The sequence below is a fragment of the Octopus sinensis genome, linkage group LG4 (genome assembly GCF_006345805.1).
Source record: "Octopus sinensis linkage group LG4, ASM634580v1, whole genome shotgun sequence".
NCBI classification, from domain to species: domain Eukaryota; kingdom Metazoa; phylum Mollusca; class Cephalopoda; order Octopoda; family Octopodidae; genus Octopus; species Octopus sinensis.
In genome coordinates, this window is record NC_043000.1 from 13,026,844 (window position 1) to 13,053,627 (window position 26,784).

General features: G+C 35.0%; 1 protein-coding gene and 1 long non-coding RNA gene across 3 annotated transcripts in view; one reads left to right on the forward strand and one right to left on the reverse strand.

The window, feature by feature from the left end:
- The window catches only part of LOC115210953 (solute carrier family 12 member 8), a 91,171-nt gene that overhangs the window by 26,255 nt on the left and 38,132 nt on the right, over positions 1-26,784 (forward strand). For both annotated transcript variants that reach the window (XM_029779750.2, XM_029779751.2), the window contains exon 2: positions 7,388-8,437. In XM_029779750.2, coding sequence (XP_029635610.1) covers positions 8,228-8,437 — 210 coding nt within the window. In that variant the 5' untranslated portion in view covers positions 7,388-8,227. The remainder of the gene's footprint in view (positions 1-7,387; positions 8,438-26,784) is intronic.
- Positions 1,195-20,216, reverse strand: LOC118762880. The gene is made up of 4 exons (XR_004998626.1): positions 20,052-20,216; positions 18,407-18,418; positions 14,027-14,032; positions 1,195-1,204 (listed from the first exon to the last, which is right to left on the reverse strand). It is a non-coding gene; the product is annotated as an uncharacterized LOC118762880 (long non-coding RNA).

Consider the following 26,784-nt stretch of genomic DNA (forward strand, 5'->3'; position numbering starts at 1 on the left):
GAGTATAAGTTATAAACATGGTTTTTTAAAATTATTTAACTGCCATCTTGTAATGTCCAAATGATCAGTTTTTTTACAACTCAAGGCTGCCATTCTGTGAAGTCCAAACGATCAGTTTCTTATGGCTTGCCTCATGTGATGTAGACCATAATCCAGGATATTTATGAATGAAAGCATTCTGGCTACGACATGGTGTACAAATCTGAGGCCGCTTACGCAAGACATAAATGATAGGAACATTTTCGTATGGTATTCCAAATGAAGCTGATTATAGAATTACAGCAAGCGGGGTATATTCAATTATCGTCTGTTGGACAAGATGCAAATGAAATACTTGATCGACAACCGACAAAATATCAATATTTATACTAAAGTGTGCACATGTATGCAAATGACAAAATCTAACCACTAACCATTGAACTCAGGACTGATCTAGTGAAATTCATCTCAGTGACAGTATCAAAATCTATAGCATGTGGTTATTATGAACTGTAACTGTTTGAAATAAACTGAAGAGCAATTGTTATTCCACACATGCGTTTAGGAGACAGCTGTAAGATTATAACATACAACTGAGTGTGAAGTATTAATCTCTGAGAACCATCAGTCACTAATAAAACACTTTCAGTAAGAACTAAGAAATGAAAACTTGGAAGTTTTACCTGTCAGGAAAAAGCATCCAAATTTCTCTCAAAATTCATTTTACTGTCTTGAATGAAGGACACGCAGATAATGCACTTCATGATACGAAGAAATATGTGTCATAAAGGCTTGGTGGTAAAGGAGTTATAAATAGTGGTTGCTGAAAATTTAAGTGTCCCATATAATTGTGTCTAGAATAAAAGAGCTACTTGATGATCAGTTACTGCAAAATCAGTAGTGTACTTGTGAAGGCACGAAGCTTAAGACTTTTAGGTTAAGTGAGTGAGAAATTATTACATTCACACCTGTTTCAAGGGCATTAGTAATTAGAAGTAAACGTGCTACATTTGAAAAATACAACTGGTTTATGAACTTTGTCTTGTGAGAAGTTAACAAGAGCTTGGGGATATTTAGCCAGTCTTGTTTGGAAGAAATGCCAGAGACAATCTTTAATTTACATCGTATCGTATTTTCCTTTGTTCTAAAGTTACATCTCACTGATTCCTCATGCATCTTGCTGAAAACTATTTGTCTAAACTTAACTGCAAAAACCATATAAAAACTTATTCAAAGTAACATTTGCACATGACTTTTGTGATAAATGAATTTATTCAATGTGTTACAGTAACACGAAAACTTCTTTACTGTGTAGCATAGAAATTGATTTACACAGTAGTCCACAAACTTGTTCACTGACTTGATTACAGTTACATGGGATATATTTAAGACAACACACTGGCTTGTTTCTAATTATGTTAAGCTGTGTTCAAATATGCATATCCATACTCTGATCCATTCTCACTGCTATGTTCTCAGAGACACATTTTCATACTCACAAACACAGATACAGTAATCCCTCGACTATCGTGAATGTTACTTTCCAAAACCCCCTGCGATAGGTGAAAATCCGCAAAGTAGAAACAGTACTGAACTGTATGGTTTTAAAAATTATTTTTGTAATTTGTATATATTTATTTTATTATAAATGCAAGACAACACTATTGAGGAATTGACATAAGCTTAAATAATAAACTGCAATAGGTGAACCACGATATGGCAAGAGATTACTGGATATACATACATGGACACTGATATATTTATGGTGACACATGCATACACAAATACCCCAACACATTCACTGAGGTACATGGACTGAGTGACATGTTCACTGTGTGACATATGAGCATACAAAAACACTCAGCAGTACATGACCCCGTGCACACCTACACATTTTAACACTAACACATACACATACACCAAAGTATATCCAGTGATAAACACCCACACATCCTAATGTATTCCAGAAATACACTACAAATATATATATATATATATATATATATATATATAAATAAAAACTTTAGTAGATTTCAGTCACGAACCTGTAATGTATGGAATGTTTGGTGGGAAATTTCTTGTTCTGTCTGTTTCTTTTTCTTTCTTTCTTTTTCTTTTCTTTTGTTAAATGTAATTAATGGGTTAATCGCCAGTTGCTATGGTGACTCATGTTTTGTCCTTATCATCATCATCATCATCATTTTACATTTGCTTTCCACACTGGCATGGGTTAAATTGGCTTCTCTGTGACAAAAAAGATAATTATACGTTATTAGGCTCTAATCTGTTTTGATTAGAAGCCTGTATTATTCCATGAAATTGGTTAACCCATAACAATTTTGTTTTGCAAATGCTTGCTTTTTGTTTTATTTATTTATTTATTTATTTATTTATTTGCTGTTCATTTGCATTTTTTTATTTTTCATAAAAATATTTCCAACATTTATTTCCCCACCTCTTTGATGTACATTGACATTTATGATTTTCTGCAGGGCCAAACATTCTAAATAAAAAAAAAAATTACAGTTTACCCTCTTTATTTTTTGTCTGTTTACCTTTAAAGAACATTTCCAAATTACAATTTCCAAATTACAAATGCATCCTTTACTACAATAACTACCTCCTCACCCATTATTCACACAAACACACACATATGCCCATACAGGTACACACACACACACATGTAGTAAAGGCAAAACACCCAATTGCTAAGTTCACTAGCACCCTCCAATCATTTGTTCAGCACTGAACCATGCAGGCTGGTTGATATGCCTGACACCTCTTATCTTAGGTCTTTTATTACATTATGACATTACATTGGGAAAAAATTTTTTTTTTTTATCATGCAAATTGTTTATGTTCTACCAACTGCATTTGGAAGATGACCTAGAGATGCTTAAACACTCATTATTGTCAGAAATAGACTAATCATCCATTCATCATTATCATCATCACCACCACTACTACCACCATCATCATCCCTGCCACCATCATTACGATCATGACTACCACCACCACCATCATTACCTCATCCACTTTTCCATGCTTGCATGGTCAGACAGAATTTGTTGAGTCAGAATTTCTATGGCTGGATACCATTCCTGTTGCCAACCCTCACCTATTTCCAAGCAAGATAATCAGATAATCTCTTTGTCTTTGGAAGAACAAACAGCCTGGACATGGTTATGTGGTGACCTGGAAACAGACGATACCATTTGAATGGTCCTTTTGATTACAAAGATCATGCAATACTTCAAGATATATCAAGAAACCTAGACAAGCTTTTTTGTAGTTGACTACAAGAAAAGGACACTGCCTTTATTGTTGTTTATAGTCAGTAAGCACATGTGAAAACAAGGGTAAATACAAACTCACTCTCACAAATACACATACCTACATATACATACATCTATATTTCTACATATACATACACATGTGCATGTACACACACACATGCGTATATATATATATATATATATATACACACATACATATGTATATATACATATATAAATGAGTTTATAGGGACATAATCTTGCATCTTTTAATGCTGTAAATAGCTGTCAGATAAAATTATGGATGTGAAAAATCTCCAGTCTCCTTATCATTATTAATACACACACACACATATAAATAAATAACAAATGAAAGACAGAAGATGGAATATACGAAAATATATTATTAATCACAACAATTGTTTTGACACATCTAGCATTGATTCTTCTTGTGGGACACTCAACAACTGGTTCAGGAGTATCCGGTGGTGCAGATGTATGTCATTGGGTGACAAATAAAGTAAAAAAACTCGTTAAAACAACTGTTCCACAATGCAACTTTCTGTTTTTCTCTCTACAAAACAGTGGAACAATCATTTTAACTAGTTTTTTAAAATTTATTTATCACCCAAAAAGATATGTCTGCACCACCGGATACTCCTGAACCAGCTGTTGAGTCTCCCACAAGAGGAATCAATGTTAGATGTGTCGAAACAATTGTTGTGATTAATAATATATTCTCAAATATTCCATCTTCTGTCTTTCAGTTGCTATTTACCTGAGAATCACTCTGACAGTGCTTTACCGGTAAGCTATCAGGTGTAAACCATTCGTTTTATCATCCATTATATATATATATATATATATATATATATATATATATACTGCTTGAGTCACCTAAGAGACCATAAGTCAGGGAGAAGATGCACGTCTATAACTTAGTTGAGTGGGTATATTGTCTGAATTTTATTGTGTTAATTATCCATTATGGCTGGTCTTACCAATCAGTTTCATGTGAAATTATATAATGGAGTGTTAGGCAACAAATCAGTTATATAATATACGCTCATCAGAGATAGCCAACATGGAAGGGCAAATGGTGACCAGTGGAGAGTGGTTGCCATTTCCCTTTCCATGTCAGCTATCTCTGACAAGCGTATATTATATAATTTCATGCGAAACCGATTAGTAAGACCAGCTGTGATGGATAGTTAACACTATAAAATTCAGACACTATATATATATATGTATATGTATATATATATATAATATATATATATATATATATATATATATATATGTATGCATGCATGCATGTATGTATGTATGTATATGTGGAAGTACATGGCTTAGTGCTTAGGCTGTTGCACTCATGATCATAAAATTGTAGTTTTGATTCCTAGACCAGTTGATGTATTGTGTCCTTGAGCAAAACATTTGATTTCACATTGCTCCAGTCCGTTCAGCTGGCAAAGATGAGTAACCTTGTAACAGATTGGCATCCCATCCAGGAGTGAATACATACACCACAGAATTTGGGAAACTAGCCTCATGAGCCTATGGCTCATGAAGGACCTTTGATGCTCTTTATTTTTGGTTTATATATATATGTATGTATAGATATATATGTGTGTGTATATATATATATATATATTCTTTTACTTGTTACAGTCATTTGACTGTGGCCTTGCTGGAGCACCACCTTTATTCGAAAAAATTGCCCCCCAAAACTTATTCTTTGTAAGCCTAGTACTTATTCTAGCGGTCTCTTTTGGCGAACTGCTAAGTTATGGAGAAGTAAACACACCAGCATCGGTTGTCAAGCGATGGTCGGGGAACAAACACAGTCACACAAGCATATATATATATATATATATATATATACACACACACACACGATGGGTTTCTTTCAGTTTCTGTCTACCAAATCCACTCACAAGGCTTTGGTTGGCCTGAGGCTATAGTAGAAGACACTTGCCCAAGGTGCCACATTGTGGGACTGAACTCAGAACCATGTGGTTGGGAAGCAAGCTTCTTACCATACAATCATGCCTATATTATTGGTTTCATGTCTTTTATTGCTCTGGACTATATAGGTGGCTCATCAAATCCTCTCATTAGAGGCACATAACCTCATTATTAATGGAGGTTGTATGATTTTAGGGATATTTGGCAGGTTGACTCCTTCATTAATGTTGCAATTTGCTGGTTTCATATTTCTGAAGTACTATTAGTTAACTCTTCACCTCCGTGCTTTGGTTTAATTATAATTAATTATTATAACTACAAATAATATTATCTTTTTAATGTCTTAATGTGAAGAAGACATTGTAAGTAAGGAGTGTCAGCCATTTCAGATGATCAAACCTAATAAGAAAGTTTCTTCTAATTTACTAATTTTTTTACACTTGCAATTCCACTTACACATTCACATTTGCACTTACACTTATACACATATTTGTGCTTAGATATACACACACTTTTATAAATGTGTACAAACACTATACACATACCAAAATATTTAGTCACAACACAAATACATGTTTATATTTATCACCTCTTAATCATATGTATGTATAAAATATTAGTGTTATATACATTAATCAAAGGTATAGTATTGAATTTTACATGTTTTTGTAGCATGAGTAATAACTAGATAAGCAGGATCTATTTGAGTCACATTTTATACCTCTAGGTTTAATAAAATCATTCAGTTACAATAATAATAATAATGAATGATTGTATACAGTGCTCAGGTGCACAACAGTTGTAACCAGATAAACAGAACTAAACCACAATTTGAACTTGTTTTCTTTTTATTTGATACAAAATCTAGTTCTCATGTTTTATGATTAGTTAAATCAAGTATTCTTCACACCAAAAATGTGTGATCTTCTTTTTAGAAGAGTAACCAAAATGATAGTGTCAGACAAAAATGTTTGTAGTCTTGAGTTAAGCCCCTTTGTAGTCAGTTCGAAACCAATTTAAGTGCAATTTAAGCTCCCTGGAGCTGATAAAAAAAGTACTAATCACTTAGTAATGTCAATTCATTCAACCATGTCCTCCTTTATAAAATTTCTGTCTTTGTTTAGTCCGAAGTTCAGACATAAACTGATATATAATGCTTAAATATGAATGGAGGACAAAGGTTTCAAATTACAGCTGAACATTCTGCAGTTTTTTCTGTTTGCATCAGGGTTTTTATTCCAACCACACTTGTATCTACCTTTTATCTACTCACTGAACACCACTACATATAGGAATGTGTGCAACATGTGTTTACAAACTATTTGCTTAAAATAGACACATCTTTATCCTCTCTCTGTGTTCAGACATATGTGTGTGCATGTATGTGCATGTGTCAATGAAATAGTCAATATAGTTAACCTTATTTTTTTAATAAAAACAAAGATGTGTCCTAGAAGATTGCATACATCCTTGTATGAACACACACACACATTTGCATGCATCCATATAAATGTGTGTTGCATTTGTTTTTCTATACTAATAAATGTGGGATAATTTTTTTGCCATTCTTAGTTAGGACGAAGAGTAAGGTTGATGACCTTTGCAGGCCCTCTAAGACTAAATATTTATATATTGTTAGAACAATTATGCTGTAGAAATAAAACATACTGTTATCAGGTAGGCTGAGCTGAAGAGATTTATGTATCTAGCCTAATTGCACCATATAATTCTGCATTCAGCTTTGAACTCCTTATTGCAGGAGTTGTCTAGCACCATGACTTCACTGTCATTCTACCTCATCATGCACACACATACACACACACAGGTATGCATGCACGTGCACACACACACACACATGGGTATGCATGCATGTACACACACACACCAACATTTGAAGGTAAGAAATCAAAATACGAAAACTGATATTTTTTCCTCCTATTAGTGACTGACAACCCGATAGATTTGAACTTAACCTTTCCAGATTGACAAATCTGTATCTTTAACTTGGCAACATTTTGTTTCAACTAACTACATTATAGATTTTAGATATGTTTCCATTTGCAAACCAATTTCAATTCTATTTGATAATGTCACACCTAATATTTTTCTTCTTCTTCTTCTTCTCTGATTGTGATATTAATATTTTCCTTCCACCTTATTTTCAGATGCTGCTAAGCTCTCTAAAATGATACAGGACGATGATATAGCTGCTTCATTTTCATCTTTATCCACGGAGAAAGCTCAGCTGTGTGCTGTAATTTAATTACTGTCTGCTTTACTCTTGACATACAAAATCAATATTACCAAAGCAGCTATTCAGTAAAAGGGTAACTTTGCTTGCAGCAGCAGCAACAGCAGCAGCAGCAGTAATGACAACACTGGCAATGCACGTAACAGCATATAAACACTACTGAAACCGAAACCTATCTTTTAATTCTACAAACAGGTGGCTTTCATATGTGTAAAATATAAGAGAAAAATTATAAGAAAAGGAATATGGATTTTTAATTACTTCATCTCAGATTTTTATCTCCTGCACTTATCCACTAATGATTAATCATGTCAGCTAACCTGCCTTTGTTTATATATAAATGTTACATTACCACTGCAGCATCTACTGCTACTGTTGCTATCCCTGCAAATACTGCTGCTGTTGCTGCCTCTACCGCTACTTCTTCAAAACATATACTTATTATTGATACTGTTGTCTGTGATACATGAAAAGATAAAGCAGTGAAAAGGATCCTCATTTCTGTTTTTGTATTTATGAAAAGATGCTTGAAACCAAACAATCTTTGCAATTATAAACTGTCCTAAGGAGACAGCATGTCCAGGATCTTTCTAAATGCTGCTCCATCCTCATCACGTGTTTTGATTTATTTATTTTTTTTTTATACATTGTTACATTTGTGTCGTAAGGAACCAGCCTCTTATTGATGTTACTGTATCTGCTACATAATTAGCTTCAATGTGTTAGCTTCACTTTGAAAAGATTCAAGTAAGAAATGGCTGAGAATTCAGACACAGAGATTACCAATTTAATGAGTGCTTCCTCTAAGAAGGAAAAGAAGAAACCAGACTGGCATCGTTTTGGACTCAGCTGGGAGCAAGCAAAGGCAACTGACAGCTATTCTGGTTTTTTGACTGATAACAATGAAGCATTTTATCAACATGCTGATGAGGGTAAACAGAATGAACTTTTTGCTGAAGATTTGGTAAGTGTATCACTTTCAGATTTTCATTGCATTCTTTGAGTATATAAAAAACTGCAGGACAAATTTATAAGAAAGAGAAATATTGCTATTATGATATATTTTTGTATTTTCATCAGGTTTTCTAAATAACCTTAATGTAACATTTGCATGCCTTTCAGTTACCATATGTTTACAAAATACTTACCAAAACCAGGAACTTTTTCTATATTTTTGCAAGGATTTCTTACTTTTTGGAAATAAATTGTGTGGGAGTTAAGAATTCAAATGGGAGGAAAGTTTAAATTTAAAAGAATAGTTAGAAATAAAATATTTTATTGAATTATTTTAACCTTTCTCTTCCTCCTTTTGTGTTTATTATGAATATCAAATATTTCTTGATGATCTTTGGTAACCCTTAAAATATAGGAATTTGTATATATTTAGCACTTAATGTTATACTGAAGTTTCAGTGTGACATGATGCACTTTAATTATTAAGTTGGTAATATATTCCTTAAATAATCTATTCAACATGCAAAGTTTTTTTTTAGGATAGATATGTTTAGCATTTTACTGCAAAGAGCAGAAATGTGATAAATCTATATAGCATATCCATTTTTAAAACTTTATTGAACTGATTGTTGTCAATGCTGACCATCACTAGTGTCATAAAATTCTAGTCTTTAGCTTCAGTTTTTTGATGCTGAAGTTATCATTTATTTTGAAATGAGGTGGGGAAACAAGCACTTAGAGCGTTGGGGTAAGCAGGTAGAAAAATAATAAAATTTAGAAAGGATATTTTCTTTTATTTTACTTTTTTGACTTTATTCAGTAAGGTATAAAAAATGTGTGACATATTGCAAGCCCTATAAACATTTCAAAGCCTGTTAAATCAAACCAGACTTTCATGGTGGTGGTGGTGGTGATAGTAGATTGAAGCAGATAAAGTCTAAAAGAGTAGCCAAAACATGTATGTCCCAGAGGACCTTCTGAAAAATTAATTTTTCTTGTTTGGATTTTAATTAAATACATTTCTAATAGGTGATATATTCTTCATAGAGTCTTCCTTACTCTTTTTCTTAAATTTAACTCAACAGCTGTTCTCAAGAACTTCAAGTTGTGTCATGTGAACTTACTTATCCAATAATATGATAAACTTGCCATCATGTTACCACCTTTTAGTTAGTGTTAAAAAAAGAGAACTATATTTCTGCTTTTGGCTGGTTTTCTTTATAATCTCCATAACATATACCTCTCAACTCCTCATTGCGTACCCTCTATGTATTTATTAATTCTACCATATTGCCTTATTATCACATTGTTCCCTCCATGTTGTAATACCTTCTTTATTGTATGACTTCCATATTGTATCAGTTTTCCCCATTCTTGTGTGATATTAATATTACATTATCTCCATATTGCATTTCCTTCCTATTGCTTCCCTTCTATGTTTCATTAATATTTCCATATTGTATTTATCATTCCATATTAATTCAAAATTTTATTGATTTTCCCATATCATGCCCCCTTAACATTGTTTTCCTTACATACAGCATATTGTTCACATTGTACCACCATCCCTATTTAGCCCTCCATATGGTATTCCATTTTGTGCTGGTACTTCCTCTGTATTGTATTGATCTTTATTTTTCCAAATTGCGTTCCTTATGTTATGCCTTTCAGTCACCATATGTTTAGTTAACCCCTTAATGGATTGATTATTTTGTCATGGTGTTTCATTTCAGAGCATATTTTTTTTTTCTTTTTTTAATTATATACACTGTGTTAATTACAAAAAAAGTTTTTTTTATCTTGTTTCCTTTATTTTTTATTATAGAAATTAAAATGTAGTTTTACTCATTTGGATTTAAATGAGTTAACTCAGACATTGAAAAAATACATATAACTTAACTCAAAAATAAAATGACGCAAAGCAAATAAACTTGTTTGAGTGCTAAAATTATAAGTTAATTTTGACTGAGTATACTCATCTGGTTCTAAAAAGATACATTTGCGATGCACGAGTAAACTCAGGATAATCCATTAAGGGGTTAAGTTTCTGCATAATTGTTGGTTTACTTAAATTTCAACATAACTGTTGCCTCATAAATCATAATATTTAATATTTTTGTTTTTAGAAACATATCAATAAGTTCCTTCACTGAACTAGTTATCTGTTTTCTTTTTATCCCCCTTCCCTCTTTATCATCCACTTGTTTGTCTTTGAGGTGTACTCACCCGTTATTTATTCAAATGGAAGTTTCTTGTGTAACCACTCTATTTCTGCATATCTATGGGCTCTCTCCAACCCTTATGCTTTCAGTTTAGATACCCCCCTCTATTTTCTTTCTTTGTAGTAACAACATCCTTCATGTGACCTCTACCTACAATACAGACTGTTCTACCCTTCACTCTTTCCCCACAAACAATTCAAACACCTCCACAAAACATACATCTCTTTCATGAACAATGACTCAATACTATTCTTCTATGAGAACAACAATTTACTCTCTTTCAACAACGCCAGGATATATTCACTGCAGAAACAGAGAACACCTACACCTTGTCTATTTATAACTCACATAATTAAAACCTTAAAATTATCTACAAATGCTAAATGTCACCATTCCTGTAGTCAATACTTCTCAAAGGCTAGGCATTCTCTTCAGTACCAGAATATACTTCAACTCTGAAGAATTGATGAGCAAACCAAACTAGAGTACTGCTCATATATTTCACACAGTGCTGATACCACACACACATACAACCATTCTAGATCATGTATTTTTACCTCTAAAAAAATGCGATCTGCTGATACACTGAAACTGTCAGCTCTCAAATAAATTTTCTGTGACTCTTTACTCCTAAAGGTCTCTGCTCTTCTGAACTAGTAAATTGTGACCTGTTTCAACCAATTCTACATGTTGCATCCACATCTCTATCTTTTTCCTTCCTACTACAAACAGCATTTTTCCAATGCTTCCTTCTTGAAAGTATAACTCTCTGAAACACACCCTTTAACATTAGCTTGAAATTCCTATTCACCATTCATTTATTTAATTATTTTTTCCTTTTACTATTGTATTGGAATGAGTTTAAGGATGGTGACCTCTACAAAGGGGTAGTTCTGCATGAAAATACATTAGTATAATATTTGCAAATTAACAATTTGAGAAAATTAAATTATGTCTATCTTTCTTGTTATGGACTTCTGGAGTGCTTCTGCTTTCATAATGAGTTGTTTTGTATGGGGGAACTACATTGGGCAGTAGCACTCAAGGTGAGGTCAGACAAAAGTAGAATAAAGAAGGATGATGGTGTAGGCATCTCTAGACTGGAAAGTTCTTAGAATTCAGGAGCACATCTTGCGGGCCAAGTCAACCTTGCTGTTTACGTGGGAATTCCAGCTTAGATTGTTATCAACAATCACTCCAAGATCTCTGGTATTGTTGGATGACACTAGGAAGTCGCCCGAGGGAAGAGTATATGGTAATTTCAGTTTCCTCCTTCCCAAAGTGGATCAAATCAAACTTATCTCCATTTAAAAGCATATTGTTTTCTCTCAAAGAGAAAATATTCAGTAACAGTTCTTTAAAGTAAAGACTATTTGCCAACATAATGTGGCTGTCCTTGATATTGTGTTGACAAAAGTCGAAGACAGGTGTATGAACAATAAGGAGGTGTATTAGTTTGATGCTCAGGAAAGTGAAAATTCTTTTAATTTTCGAGCCTACTCTCTTCAGTAGAAAGGAATAAGAGAAAATAAACAAAGAGAAAAAAAAAAACTTGTGGATTTAGCATTCAAGCATGATGGTCAAGCATGTACATGTATATATGTATATATATATATATATACTAGCAGAATTGCCCGGCATTGCTCGGGGCTGAATTGCTTGAAAGTACTGTTAATGATTGCACTGAATTATGATGATTATTCAGGCAAATATTGATATAAGCTTACAGTGGGAGATAAGGACTTAACGATCAAACGTGTGCCATTGCATTGTTTTGGGGGAACCAAATTTCTGATGAGCATTATAGGGGCACCAACTTTAAGTTTGAGAAAGTGTGGTGGTAGTCTGGGGTGCTCAAAGGAATTGAGTACCTCTATTGGATAGTTGACGACGTCCTCTGGGTCAGGAGTTGTATCGCTAGACTGATATACATAGACTTCCCCAGGAATGAGTTTTAGCATTTCATCATTAATATGGTGAACAGTTTTATTCCTCGGGGCCAGTATAGCCTTTTTGCCAATCCAATCCATATTCTGATAATTAGCTTGTAGATCTGGGAACACTGCATCTCTGAGATCAGAAGGCGTCTTAACAATGGTACAAATGGAATCGATGGCAATATTACCATTTTCATCCCCTGGTATTTTGCCTTCGCCAAGTGCAAGGAGGGTGTGAGGAAATGCTGCTGATGTGATATTACGTCACATATGAGCACGAATATTGGTGTGAAGTTTGAGAGTTACTTCCGTTTATTTTTTAAAATATGCATTAAAATGGAAAAAAATGATGGTAAATTATTTGTAAAATCATAGACTCATCGTAGACGCGTGCTAATACCCAGAAGGGCTCGATATGAATCACGACTATAAGATACCCGGTTTTGGTTAAACTGCATCGCAAAATGTGGGAGTAGTTAGGAATCTAAATCGGAGTAGACAGACACACAACCTTTCTTTTATATATAAATATTTTCGTCCTAAAAAACTTTGTATGGATTGAATGGTTACCTCTATGGAAATATATACACGCACATTATACATACATGTGTGTATAGATGAATATATAAATACATTTAAATATCTATATACACTTTTGGGCGATCTTTCTGTTTCTTAGAGATAACTTTAGATCTTATTTTCGTGCTAAAAAACTTTGTATGGAGTGAATGGTTACCTCTATGGAAATATATACACACACGTTATACATACATGTGTGCATAGATGAATATATAAATACATTTATATATCTATATACACTTTTGGGCGATCTCTGTACTACTTAGAGATAACTTTAGATCTTATTTTCGTCCTAAAAAACTTTGTGCGGAGTGAATGGTTACGTGTATGGAAATATATACGCACACATTATACATACATCTGTGTATAGATGAATATATAAATACATTTAAATATCTATATACACTTTTGGGCGATCTTTCTGCTACTTGGATATAGGGGCGATGTTTCGCTTGTCGTAGCACACGTTTCCGTCGATTTCCGTAAAAAATGTAAACACTGAATCGGCCATACATACATACATACATACACACACACATACATACACACACACACACATACATGCATACATACATATACACATAAACCGAGTAAAAAATTTCAGTTATCTCTCTCTTTCACACATTACTCTCTCTGTCTCTTCACACACACTAACAGAAGCACTTCACTTACACAACATACTGTCTGTCTCCCACGCTCCATCAAACACACACACACACACACACATGTACATCAATGCGTCCCATGCACGGTAACTTCAAAAGAACTTCCCTCGTCATACAATCGCTTTCTCTTAGTCTCTTTCGCTCTCATTACTTATGTAAAAAAATAATTTTTTTACGGAAATCGACGGAAACCGACGGAAACCTGTGCTACAACAAGCGAAACATCGCCGATATAGGTCTTATATTCGTCTTAAAATACTTTCCTGTCACACACTCACGCACACGCACGCACACACACGCACACACACACACGCACCCTCACACACACACACACGCACACACACACTCACACACACGCACGTTAGCTTACAATTTTATTTATATATTTGCGTGTCTATGTGTGTAAAGAGGAAGTGGCAGACTGAAAGAGTCACTCACTACAAAAGGTGAATTACTTTCATTTTATTCCTTGCACACTGTGTGTGTGCGTGTGCGTGTGGTGTAAAACACATTAAGAAAAGCATTTGACATACACACCAGAATGTGAGTTTTCTGTAAATTTTGCTTAATTGGAGTTTAAATTTTAAAAAGTGGACCTGGCAAAACCCGATGCATTCTAATCTTAAAAATGCTAATCATCATCATCATCATCATCATTTAACATCCGCTTTCCATGCTAGCATGGGTTGGACGGTTCAACTGGGGTCTGGGGAGCCCGAAGGCTGCACCAAGCCAGTCAGATCTGGCAGTGTTTCTACAGCTGGATGCCCTTCCTAATGCCAACCACTCCGTGAGTGTAGTGGGTGATTTTATGTGCCACCGACACAGGTGCCAGACGAGGCTGGCGAACGGCCATGCTCGGATGGTGTTTTTATGTGCCACCGACACAGGTGCCAGACGAAGCTGGCGAACGGCCACGCTCGAATGGTGTTTTTAGGTGCCACCGACACAGGTGCCAGACAAGGCTAGCAGACGACCACGCTCGGATGGTGTTTTTATGTGCCACCGACACAGGTGCCAGACGAGGCTGGCGAACGGCCACGCTCGGATGGTGTTTTTATGTGCCACCAACACAGGTGCCAGACAAGGCTAGCAGACGACCACGCTCGGATGGTGTTTTTTATGTGCCACCGACACAGGTGCCAGACAAGGCTGGCGAACGGCCACGCTCGGATGGTGTTTTTATGTGCCACCGACACAGGTGCCAGACAAGGCTAGCAGACGACCACGCTTGGATGGTGTTTTTATGTGCCACCGACACAGGAGCCAGATTAGGCTGGCGATCGAAGTAAATTGTAATTGAAGAAATCCTATATTGTAGATTTCTATAACTGACAAAGGGAGGCAGATAAAATCTGCCTTTTATAATAAGATATATATATATATATATATATATATTATATATATATAAATGGCAAAATGTCTGTCTGTGTGTGTGTCTTTTATACAAATCCACAATTTATCAGTTAGAGGGCTCGCACTTTCTATGGTTATTTAAAACCATCCAAGGGTGGTCGTGCACATCTTTACATTTCCCCAATCACCCCGCAAAGCTATTAAAAAATCAATAGAAGTTATTTTTTTGTGAATTTTCTTTCCAAAACCCAATCAAAATGCCCGAAACTTGATACACCAATTGAATGCCAGCTAGCTGTATGTGATCGGTCAGAGATTTGGACAGTACTCGCATGTATGTGCGCACGCACGCAACTATATATGCATGCACTAGCACTATGACCCAGCATTGCTGGGTCATAGTGCTAGTATATATATATATATGTATATGCATATACACATACATATATATACATAGATGTATATACATACATATATATACATAGATATGTTTACACATACATATACACACACACACACACACACACACACACACTTATATATATGTTATTTTAGTTAACTTGTTTGTTTTGAATAATATTGATAATACTATATTTCTGTTTCAAAATTCAATATCCTCTTAATGTATGCCATGTATCTTCTTGTTTGTTTAATGTTGTTTGAGTGTAACTGAATATGTCAGTTGAATGCACCAAGTATGCAGTCACTTGTAAGTTGAAAAATGGAAGAAAATAACACAAAAAGTCTTTTGCAGAATAAGAGCATAGAAACGAAGAAAATAGGACAGTCTATTTGCATAACAAATCAGTTGTTTAAAAAATAACTTGCAAAGCCAAAAAATTTCTGCTATTGACAGATTAAAAAATTGGCCCCAAAGTAAAAACAGTATCAAAATGAAGAGTTTGCAATTATTACAAAAATCCACTTGTTTAATAGAAAACTTTATTTGCACCTAAAGCTTTGACTTTAAAAAGAAAAAAAAAGAAAATGTTCATGTATGAATTTATTCCTGTACTTTGCTTGCAACTGTTCTTTGATACTGATTCAGTGCAACAACTGCCCATGAATGTGGGTTTGTACTTTCCTAAAACTCTGATGCTGTTGGTGTCCTCACATTATAGCTACGTTTATCTTCATCATCATTATCATTTAATGTCTGTCTTCCATGCATTCATGGGTAGGATGGTTGATAGAAGCCAGCCAGATAGAAGATTACCCCAGGCTGCTGTGTCTGTTTTGGCAGTGTTTTTATGGCTGGATGCCCTTCCTAACACCAACTACTCTACTGAGTGGACTGAGTGCTTTATACGTGGCACCAACATAGGTGAGGTCAATTTTGACATGGTTTTTACAGCTGGATGTCCTTCCAAATGCCAACCACTTTACAGAGTGGACTGAATGCATTTTACCTTAGGTTATGGAATTCCATGCTTACAGAAATTATAAAGTATGACCACCAGTGGTGGACTGGGTCAAAAACTATTTGTTTCTAGAAGAATTAGGAGGCCCACCCACAACTACCAAGCTATCGTTTAATTTTTTTCTTTTGTTTTTGTTAAAAGTATTCTTTTCAACTGTCTATAAACACAGCTAGGCTGAAATAATTTATGCATTCTTCCAGGAGTGAATAAAAAATTTTCAGACTTGAGGGGATGGGCCCCTTAGATACTAACACGGGCCCCCATATATGGATTCTAATGGCGCTGGGGCCCACTTGCCATTGAGAAAGCTGGCAACCTGGCCAGTTTCCTACTGATGACCACTAATTTTGGGATATGATTTGTAGTTTCTTTAGAAATGTGGATAAATTTTAAGAATTTTAAAACTACACTTTCTTCTTAGTCAAAATGATTTCATTCAAACTCCTACATAATATGGGTATATATTTTATGCGTGCACAGAGTTTGAAATATATTTGTCAAATTAACAAAGAAACTGAAAAGCATTAAAACACGCATGCAAATTGCTGCTATGACTCATGAGGACGATTGACATTTTATAATTTGTGTGTTTCTTTTATTCCTATTTTACCGGTTTCAGTCATTAGAATGCAGCCATACTGGAGCATTTCTTCAGGAAGTTTTAGACAATTATATCAAACCAAGTACTTTATTTGTTACTTATCTTGTGAGATATAAAATGTAAAGTGGAAATTGGCAAAAGGAGAGATAGCTTGGTCAGATGTAAATACCATGCGGTATTTCTGTTTGAATGCACTGTTGTTTTTCTCCCACACTGGAGTGGTGTGAAAAAACTTTCTTCTATTGATAGATAAAACATAACTGTACTACGAGTAGAAGCTCTCCTACTCACTATGGTACTAATTTGAACTTGAAGCATTAAATAAGTTATCTTTATTATTATGCTGACAATGGACGCTCTGGTTTGTGTTTACTCCAAGGAAGAACAGTTTTCAATGGTGTAGACCTCATCTAGTTATGCTAAAGAAGAGCAGTAATCAGAGATCTGGTTTTTACTTCTGTGCTAAATTTTTAAAAATTTATTATGTCAATGGCAATCTTAAAGATATGAGTACATTATTGCTTTTCAATTTACTTCAACTCTCTTTTTGATTGAGAATCAAGCCAGATAGTCTATAACAGCAAATTCATTCAACTAATAGAAAATAGATTATTGAAAACTGTTCTTCCTTGGAGTAAACACAAACCAGAGCGTCCATTGTCAGCATAATAATAAAGATAACTTATTTAATGCTTCAAGTTCAAATAACAGCTAAAATACAGTTAGTTGTGTGCTGTGCTTCCAGTAGAGATAGGATGTCATGGATTTGTGATTACTTCCACTAGTTCTACTAGGCTGGAATTGGACTTAGGGAGAACAGCAAAGCATTGATTAATGAACTAGCTGGGGAAGTAGAAAATGCTTCATTGTGGATATCACGGATGTATGCAAGAGAAAGGCCATTGCTGAAAACAAAAAGCAAATCCTCAGCACGTTGAAAAACAAAATTGTTATACATATCTTGGGTCAGTATAGGTTCACCCAATTTAGTGTTGGGGCTGCATAGAAGACAAGAGAGCCAGTGTGCTAAGCTGTTGAAATCATTGTGATCTCTAATTGACAGCTCATAAATAGAGTACCTTGCAGCACCCCACAACGCCACCACTTTAGACAATAGATTGAGTGGGTGACAGGTGTTTATTCTTCAACCAACCAACCAGCCTGGATACACATAGCAGCAGGTAAAATCTAACCCAACATTCTCATCTCACTATCTAATTTACCCACCAAATTAACAGAGCTTAGAACAATGGCATTTTGTTTTTCCTGTTAGCTACAAAAATTCTTTTTTGTTTGTCTCACCAGGAATATAGTATCTGTGTTTCCACAATTTAGAATGAAGGCTGACCTAACTGTATCCTGTACTAATTTTGCTATGTGTTTTTCAAACTCGATCCATTGAAGTAAGGTGAATTGGTGCATCATCTTTACCTTCACAATAGTTGCTGTTGTATAGCTTTATTCAATCTTTCTTGACTTGTTTTATGACATGTATGTAGCTGCTTTAAAACCTGCATGAAAACTACAAATACAATGCACTAGATATGCCTATGCTTGCATTTAGCCTTCTAGAAATAGCAGCCAAATCTCCTTTAAAACCTTTGTTACTGTCCTAACATGGTAAAAAGTAAAACATTGTATATTTTCATTCTTTGTAGTAAGGTATCAATCCTTTCTTTGCGTTATAGGGAAAAATTTTTGCCAAAACCCCCAAAAAGACTGCATGTCTCTTCTCCCAGATATTCCTCAAAGCACCGATAACCAATCCTTCAAACTGTATTATGCTGCATTAGTTTTAACCCTTTTGCTACCAACCTGCCTATGACTGCCTCTGATTCTGTGATGCAGACTTTCTGATTTAAAGTTGTTTAAATTAAACCTTCTTTCAAAATTTCCTGTTAAATTATGTTCAAAACATCAGATCAGTAACAACAGTTATTTTACTAAATTCTTTGTAATTGTAAAATGAAACAAAGCAGCATATTTCAGTAGAATTATGGTAATGAAAGCTTAATTGAATCGATGCCAACAAATATCATCAGACACTGTCATACTGAAATCAAATCATTTTACCTCAACAAACAGGTTTTATATTTGAATTCATTTATACATTGATCCCTGTTCCTTGTGAGTATGCCTGGCATTTTGCCACCATCTCCATCCTGCGGTCTCTTACTCTCTCTCTCTCTCTCTCTCTCTCCTGCACTTCCTTCAGGTTGGGCAACCGTGCATTTTCTTTGCGGTAGCACACCTGTTTCTCTCTCTACAGCAAGACACCTGTATCTGTCTCACTATAACCTTTCCATCATCACCTCTTCCAATGCCATCTCCCCTCTTAAAAGTGTTTATCTTGCAAGTACTTGGTGATCCTGTCAGTGCAGGTGCCACTTAAAGCACCCAGTCTACACTGTAAAGTGGTTGGTGTTCAGAAGGGCATCCAGCTGTAAAAACCTTGCCAAAACTGACCTCACCTGTGCTTGTGCCATATAAAAAGCACTACTCACCTTGCCTTTGCTTGTGCCATATAAAAAGCACTAAGTCCACTCTGCTGACTGGTTGGTGTTAGGAAGGGCATCCAGCTGTAAAAAATCCTGCCAAAGAAGTCACAGAAGGCTGGTGCAGGCTTTGGCCTGGCCAGCTCTTGTGGTACCATTCCACCCATGCTAGCATGGAACATAGATGTTAAATGATGATGATGATGATGATGATGATGATTTTTTCCTTATTATTATGTTGCAAATAAGAATATGTTCTGATGAATGTGTTAGGTCATGTATCTTTACATCAAAATACTTTTATTTATTATTTATCAAACACAAAGGGAAGGACTAATAGTTATTTACAACTTAGTAGTCTGTGGACAACTGTACCACAATGCATTTTGGGAGGAAAAACCCAGCATCCACATACTCTCTCCACAACACTAATATCAAGAAGCCTTCTTGTGAATGTAACCTGGGCATTACTGTCAGCAGTGATTTGCACTGGACAAAGCACATCTCTAAAATTGTCAAGAAGGTTGAGGCTGTCTTGACATAACACAGCAAGACCTTTGTCAGCTGCTCTCCAGCTATCTATTTAAGGCTGTATATGGTGCAACACATGGAATTTGCATCACCAGTCTGGAACTCCTATCTTGCTCAGGACATTGACCTCCTGGAAACTGTTGAGAGACATGCAACCAAGTGAATACCCTCCTTCAGGCATCTACCATACTCTGAACATCTTGCTTCCCTGAGAATAGATACATTGAAGTTCCGACGTCTGGCAACTGACTTGGTAAATACCCACAAAATTATTAACCATCGGGCCAACAACCACCTTGAACACCTTTTTGAACTTCGTGTGTCTAACACATGTAGACATACCTACAAAGTCAGAAAACAGCACAGCTCCCATGATAATTGGAAACATTTTTTCATACTCAGAGTAGCTGAAGTATGGAACAAACTACCTGCATCAGTTGTTAGTTGCCGAGACATTGCATCCTTTAAAACCTCCATGCTTCCTGAAATTCACCAACACTACTTCTGATATCCCCACCTCCATACACATGCACACATGTATATCATGACTTATACATGGTTCACTCTCCTGGCTTTTGTACATAATTCTGTGTATTGTACTTGCACCTTTGATGAGTTGTAGAGCACCTGAGTACTATACACAATAATTTTATTATTATTGAGTGAGAGAGCAATGCATGCCACCAAAGTGACACTGGGGTAAAATATACGAAGCCCAGTATATCCATCATGACTACCCGTCTGATAAGGGTATACCAGGCACATGCATCACAACCATATGTGCTTGACATGGTGATCTCATATCAAGATAAACAGCGCATGACCTTGCAGGTGGGGCCCAGTTAGAATTTTCTTCTGGTCAAGTAGCCCATCCCGCTCAAAAGGTTCCTGAATAAGGGTTTGTTTAAGGATGTTGAACGAACCACCCATGTTTCCAAAGGTGAATTATCTAAACCTCCAAGAATTTCTTTCAACACATGGCTGTGATGCTCCCCCACTACTTCTGTTCATGATCAGAGATGCACATATTGTCAGCCACTAAGGGACATGCTCAGCTGGTTACGGTCAAGCAACTGACAAGCAAATCTGTGGTATTGAGCAGAATATTTGCTGTAGCCCATCTTTTATACCAAGACAAAACAATGTACTTGATAGCACTTCCAATTAGTTAAGATCAGAAGCCACGAGAGCCAGTGTCTGGTACTGCATCAGGGCAGAAAGTTGCATGGTAAATGTGCTAAAATATATAGAGAATATTCAAAAATAGTTTGTTAAAAATAACCCAATTCATACTCACTGGTCAACTAGCAGGGAATTTTATATGCAATATTTTACACAAAAAGGTTGCTGTCATAATCTTTTATGAGGAAGTAAATAGCAGTAACGTTTATACTTTTTATACATTCATATATTTATTATGAATGTGTATTTTTTCTTGTGAAGAGCAGTGCATATTCCTCTTTGTATTAACAATACATTTTCCAGTTTAAATTTCAATCATTATTATATTTAGCCTCGATCTGCATATATGTTTGTTGAACAAGTTGTCAAAAGTATGAGAACAAGTGAGTGTAGATTTGTGTTACATGAATGAAATAGATGTCCCATTTAGACAAGTTAGACAAAATATATAGATGTATTCTAACTTGTTTCTAGTAGGTTGAGACATGGCATAGAAACTCCTTTGTTGGCTTCTGAATAAGATGTTAGCTGAAAGGTGTGAGTTCAAGCTCTTGTTGAAAACAAAAGATACCTAAAATATTGAAGTGTGAAAATTCTCAGATAATGTCTTTTTCTTGTTCTAGAGTAATGGAAGTTTCTTTTTGTTCCTGTGATTCAACTGGGTGTTGCTTTATGCTTCAAGGTTGTAATTGATTCCAAAGGCACCATGTAAAATCGTTGCTCTGTTTCTTGTTTACAAATTCAGTCTTTGTATGTGGCTCTGATAGAAGTTCTGGGACTTACTGACATTGGATAAAACTGCCCTCTTCCAAATGTCAGCAAGAAAGTGAGAGAGAAAGAAAAAAGAAAGATTGGAAGGAAGAGATGGGGAGAAAGAATGAAAGAGAGAACAATTTGATGTTGGAGTACTAAGCTAATTTGAAATTAACGAGTAGTTTAGCAATTTTTTTTTCCAGTACTACAACCAGATCTTCCTCATATGAAAACAGAATTTAAATAGTATAGGAATAGCAACTGAAGTATCTGGAAAATGTCCACTTTTTAATGCAAATAACTAATCTACACAAGAAAAAAATTTGACAATTAAAATGTAATTTGCTTATGATGATGAAAATAGCAGAAAGAAAATATTTTCATATAAAAAGAAATCATATTTTATAAAATGAAAACATTAAAATAATTAATACAGTCATTTGAGAAATTATATTATTGTGCTATTGTAAAATTAATGAATTGATTAATATATGTTATGCATGAGAGTGGAGAATAAATTACTCAAAGAAATTGCTTCATAAATGTATAAAGACTGTAGTGATGTGAGTTTTAATCATTAATTCTTTATTGGTATTACACAATATTATGTAGGCTCTGTGTCAAGATGAGAATGACCACACTAATATTTGTACAGAGGTTTCCATATTTTATATTATCCAGAGCATTCGTGTGTTTTTTTTTCCCTCATATGTACAACAATTATTAAAATAATAATAATAATAATTGTGTACAGTGCTCAGGTGCACTACAACTCATCTAAAGTGTATATATAATCAGGTGTAGTTTCGGCGGATTTCGGAAAGCATGAGGGCCTTAAAGGATGCAGTGTCATGGCAGTCAACAACTGACGCAGGCAGTTTATTCCATGCTTCAGCAACTCTGAGCGTGAAAAAATGTTTCCAAAAGTCATGGGAGCTGTGCTGTTTTCTGACTTTGTAGGCATGTCCACGTGTGTTAGACACATGGAGATCAAAAAGGTGTTTAGTGTTGTTGTTGGTGAGGTGGTTGATAACCTTGTGGGTGTTTACCAAGTCCGTCGCCAGACACCGGAGCTTCAGTGAATCCATGCCCAGGGAAACAAGGCGCTCAGAATATGGTAGGTGTCTGATGGAGGGTATGCGTTTGGTTGCACGTATATTGGAATATAACATCATAAAAGAGATAGTGAATGTGGCAGCTACCAGTCTTAATCATATAAAATATTTTAGTGATTACATGACAATTGTTCATGATTATTAAAAGCAGAAAATAGAAAACAAGTGGGAATCACAGCATGTTAGTGATGTGTTCATGATAAATAGAATCAATCCCTTATCTTACATCATACAGAAGGTGACATCACTCTTATCCAGTTGGGTACTGGAATTTACTTCAAATTCAGTCTGGTGTGAAGGACGCATCCAAGAATAAACAGTTGATAGTCAGAGATCAAACTGATCAAAATAAACTATAAATATTTCTGTCTGTCTGTCTCTCTCTCTCTCTCTCTCTCTCTCTATATATATATATATATATATATATATATATATATCTATATCTATCTATCTATCTATCTATCTATCTATCTATCTATATATATATATATCTATATATATATATATATATATTATATAATTAGGGCTTAGTAAAATAAATTACTTTGCCACATTAATTAATTAATTTTACCCTCAATTGTTGATATATATATATATATAACGGGAAGCTTTATGAAAATAGACAAAAGACGAAGGCAGGTTTACGGAAATAAACAAAAGACGAAGGCAGGTGGAATACAAACAAACAATTGTATTAGTATGGCGCTCAGGAAATATAAATAAAACAAGTCTTTAACGTTTCGAGCCTACGCTCTTCAACAGAAAGATACACAGAGAAAAAACACAGAAAGAAGGAGAGAAAAAAATATGCGTGCAGAGGCTAGCGAATCAATATATATATATATATATATATATATATATATACACACACACACACACACACATATATAGCCACAGGAATGGCTGTGTGGTAAGTAGCTTGCTTACCAACCACATGATTCTGGGTTCAGTCCCATTGCATGGCACCTCGGGCAAATGTCTTCCACTATAGCCTCGGGCTGACCAAAGCCTTGTGAGTAGATTTGGTTGACGGAAACTGAAAGAAGCCCAATATATATGTGTGTGTGTGTTTGTGTATCTATGTTTGTTCCCCCAACATCGCTTGACAATCGATGCTGATGTGTTTACGTCCGCGTAACTTAGCTGTTCGGCAAAAGACACCAATAGAATAAGTACTAAACTTACAAAGAATAAGTCCTGGGGTCAATTTGCTCGACTAAAGGTGGTGCCCCAGCATGGCCACAGTGAAATGACTGAAACAAGTGGAAGAATATATATATATAATTTATATTTCCTGAGCGCCATACTAATACAATTGTTTGTTTGTTTTCCACCTGCCTTCGTCTTTTGTCTATTTTCATAAAGCTTCCCGTTATATATATATATATATATATAATGAGTGTGTTAAATAAAATGAGACAACAAAGCCAGGGCAGTGTGAAATTTCTAGGACATTTATAAAGAGAAAGGTAGTCTTACAGCTGTTTCAAGGATATTAAAGATATCCCATCATCAGAGACGATATGAAAGAGTTAAATAGAAGGAGACAGAGTCCTTCCATAGCACTTACATAGCCTTACCTGCATTTTGGGTCTTCTGGATAGTTAATTCCACAGTTATATTAACTTTTTATTTGAATTCTCATCATTTTTTCCCCTTCTCAGTGGTTGTTTCCAAACATCTATTTGAAGATGTTGATTGAGGAAAGGTGCCTTTTGTACTCACACTGCTATTTAGTAATATTTATGAAGAGACACTGAAACTGGCATGGTACTGAACTAAATACTTTCATGTTCAGTGTTAATGAAGTAAATAGAAGGCACATACATACATTCAAATAACTGTCCAACCATAAAGAAATCTAAATAGAGGGAAATATCAGGTTGTGCATTTATATATGTATAAATACAAAACATGTATATTGCCATATACATATGCATATGATAATGTTTGTGGTACACATCTATAATATGAGAGGTTTTGGTATCCAGAAGACCCAAAATGGATAAAGATCCAGGTGGGTCATTTTGTAAAGAGGGATAAAGATGTGGAGTGAAAAGACTGTGAGTTTAGTTAGACAATTCTGTGGCTGGCTGGTTCTATGGTAAAACCTCATGGCAGGTATCATGATAAAACAACATGACCTTGAAACAACTATGAAAGAGCTATGATGTTTAATCTGTTAGAAATAGCAGCCAAATTTCTTTTGGATCTCACCCTACTATTTTAATAAAAGAATGATGCATTGATTAATGGGGTCTTGGATACATTGTCTGACAAAAAAAAGCAGGCTGGGTGGCCACGGCTGGTATGCTTTTGATCATAGGTTGACATGGGGTTAAATAACACTAATTGTGGGTGTTTTTTTGTTTTTTTTCTAGGATAGGCCTAAAACCACCACATGGATCTATGGGTACCCATATTGGAGTTCACTCTATTATAAGTATATAGATCTTTAGACCCAACCTTCCACATTTTCCTTCCAGAAATATACATACAGATGTTAAGTAGGACATCCTTACATTAATCTCACCAGTCTGGTAGGATCAGCAAAATTCATAGACATTGTTCTTCATTCCCTTACTATCTTATAAAAAATATTTCTGAGGATAAATCCACCGTTGAGCTAGTTTACTATTTAACCACCAGTGCAAGTGCCACTTAAAAAGCACCCAGTCCACACTGTAAAGTGGTTGGCATTTGGAAGGGCATCCAGCTGTAAAAACCATGCCAAATTTGACCTTGTCTGTGCAAGTGCCATGTAAAAAGCACTCAGCCCACTCTACAAAGTGGTTGGTGTTAGGAAGAGCATCCAGCTGTCAAACCATGCTAAAACATAGTGCATGCACTGCCTGACCAGCTCTTGTCAAACCATCCAACCCATACCAGCATGGAAGGAGGATGTTAAACGATGATGATGATGATGAAACTAAATCTTATGATGAGGCTGGTATTCATTTATTTTTTTTTAATATCTGTTAAAGAAGTTCTTAGATATATTGTTTAATGGTAAATGTTTTTAGTTTTTGTAATGCAATCTAAACTCTTAATTGAAGATAGTAGTTGAAATACTACACCAATCAGTAAAATATTTACAAGTCAATATATATGACACTTTTTTATGTAGAAACAAAAAAAAAGGAGTATGTGATCAGATTTCAGAATATTGGAATAATTTGAAGGAAAATAGCACTGATTGGTTAAGTTATATTATCAGTACTGTCTAAAGGGGACTAAGTACATTACCTTCTATCTGACCTAAAAATAAAATATAGTATTCTCTTATAGTAATATAATATTTCCTTTTGGTGCTCTAGAAAATCAGATGATCTCAAAATGTAGGTATATTTGCAGATGTTATTTCATCATCTGATTGAGCTTTCTTGGACAAATGCATGTCATGGAACGTCTTTTAATTGCTAATTTCTTATTTATGGTCGCATGTTCTATAGACGATTGAGTTTTGGTCAAACTGATGGGTTTACCAGACCAAGATTATA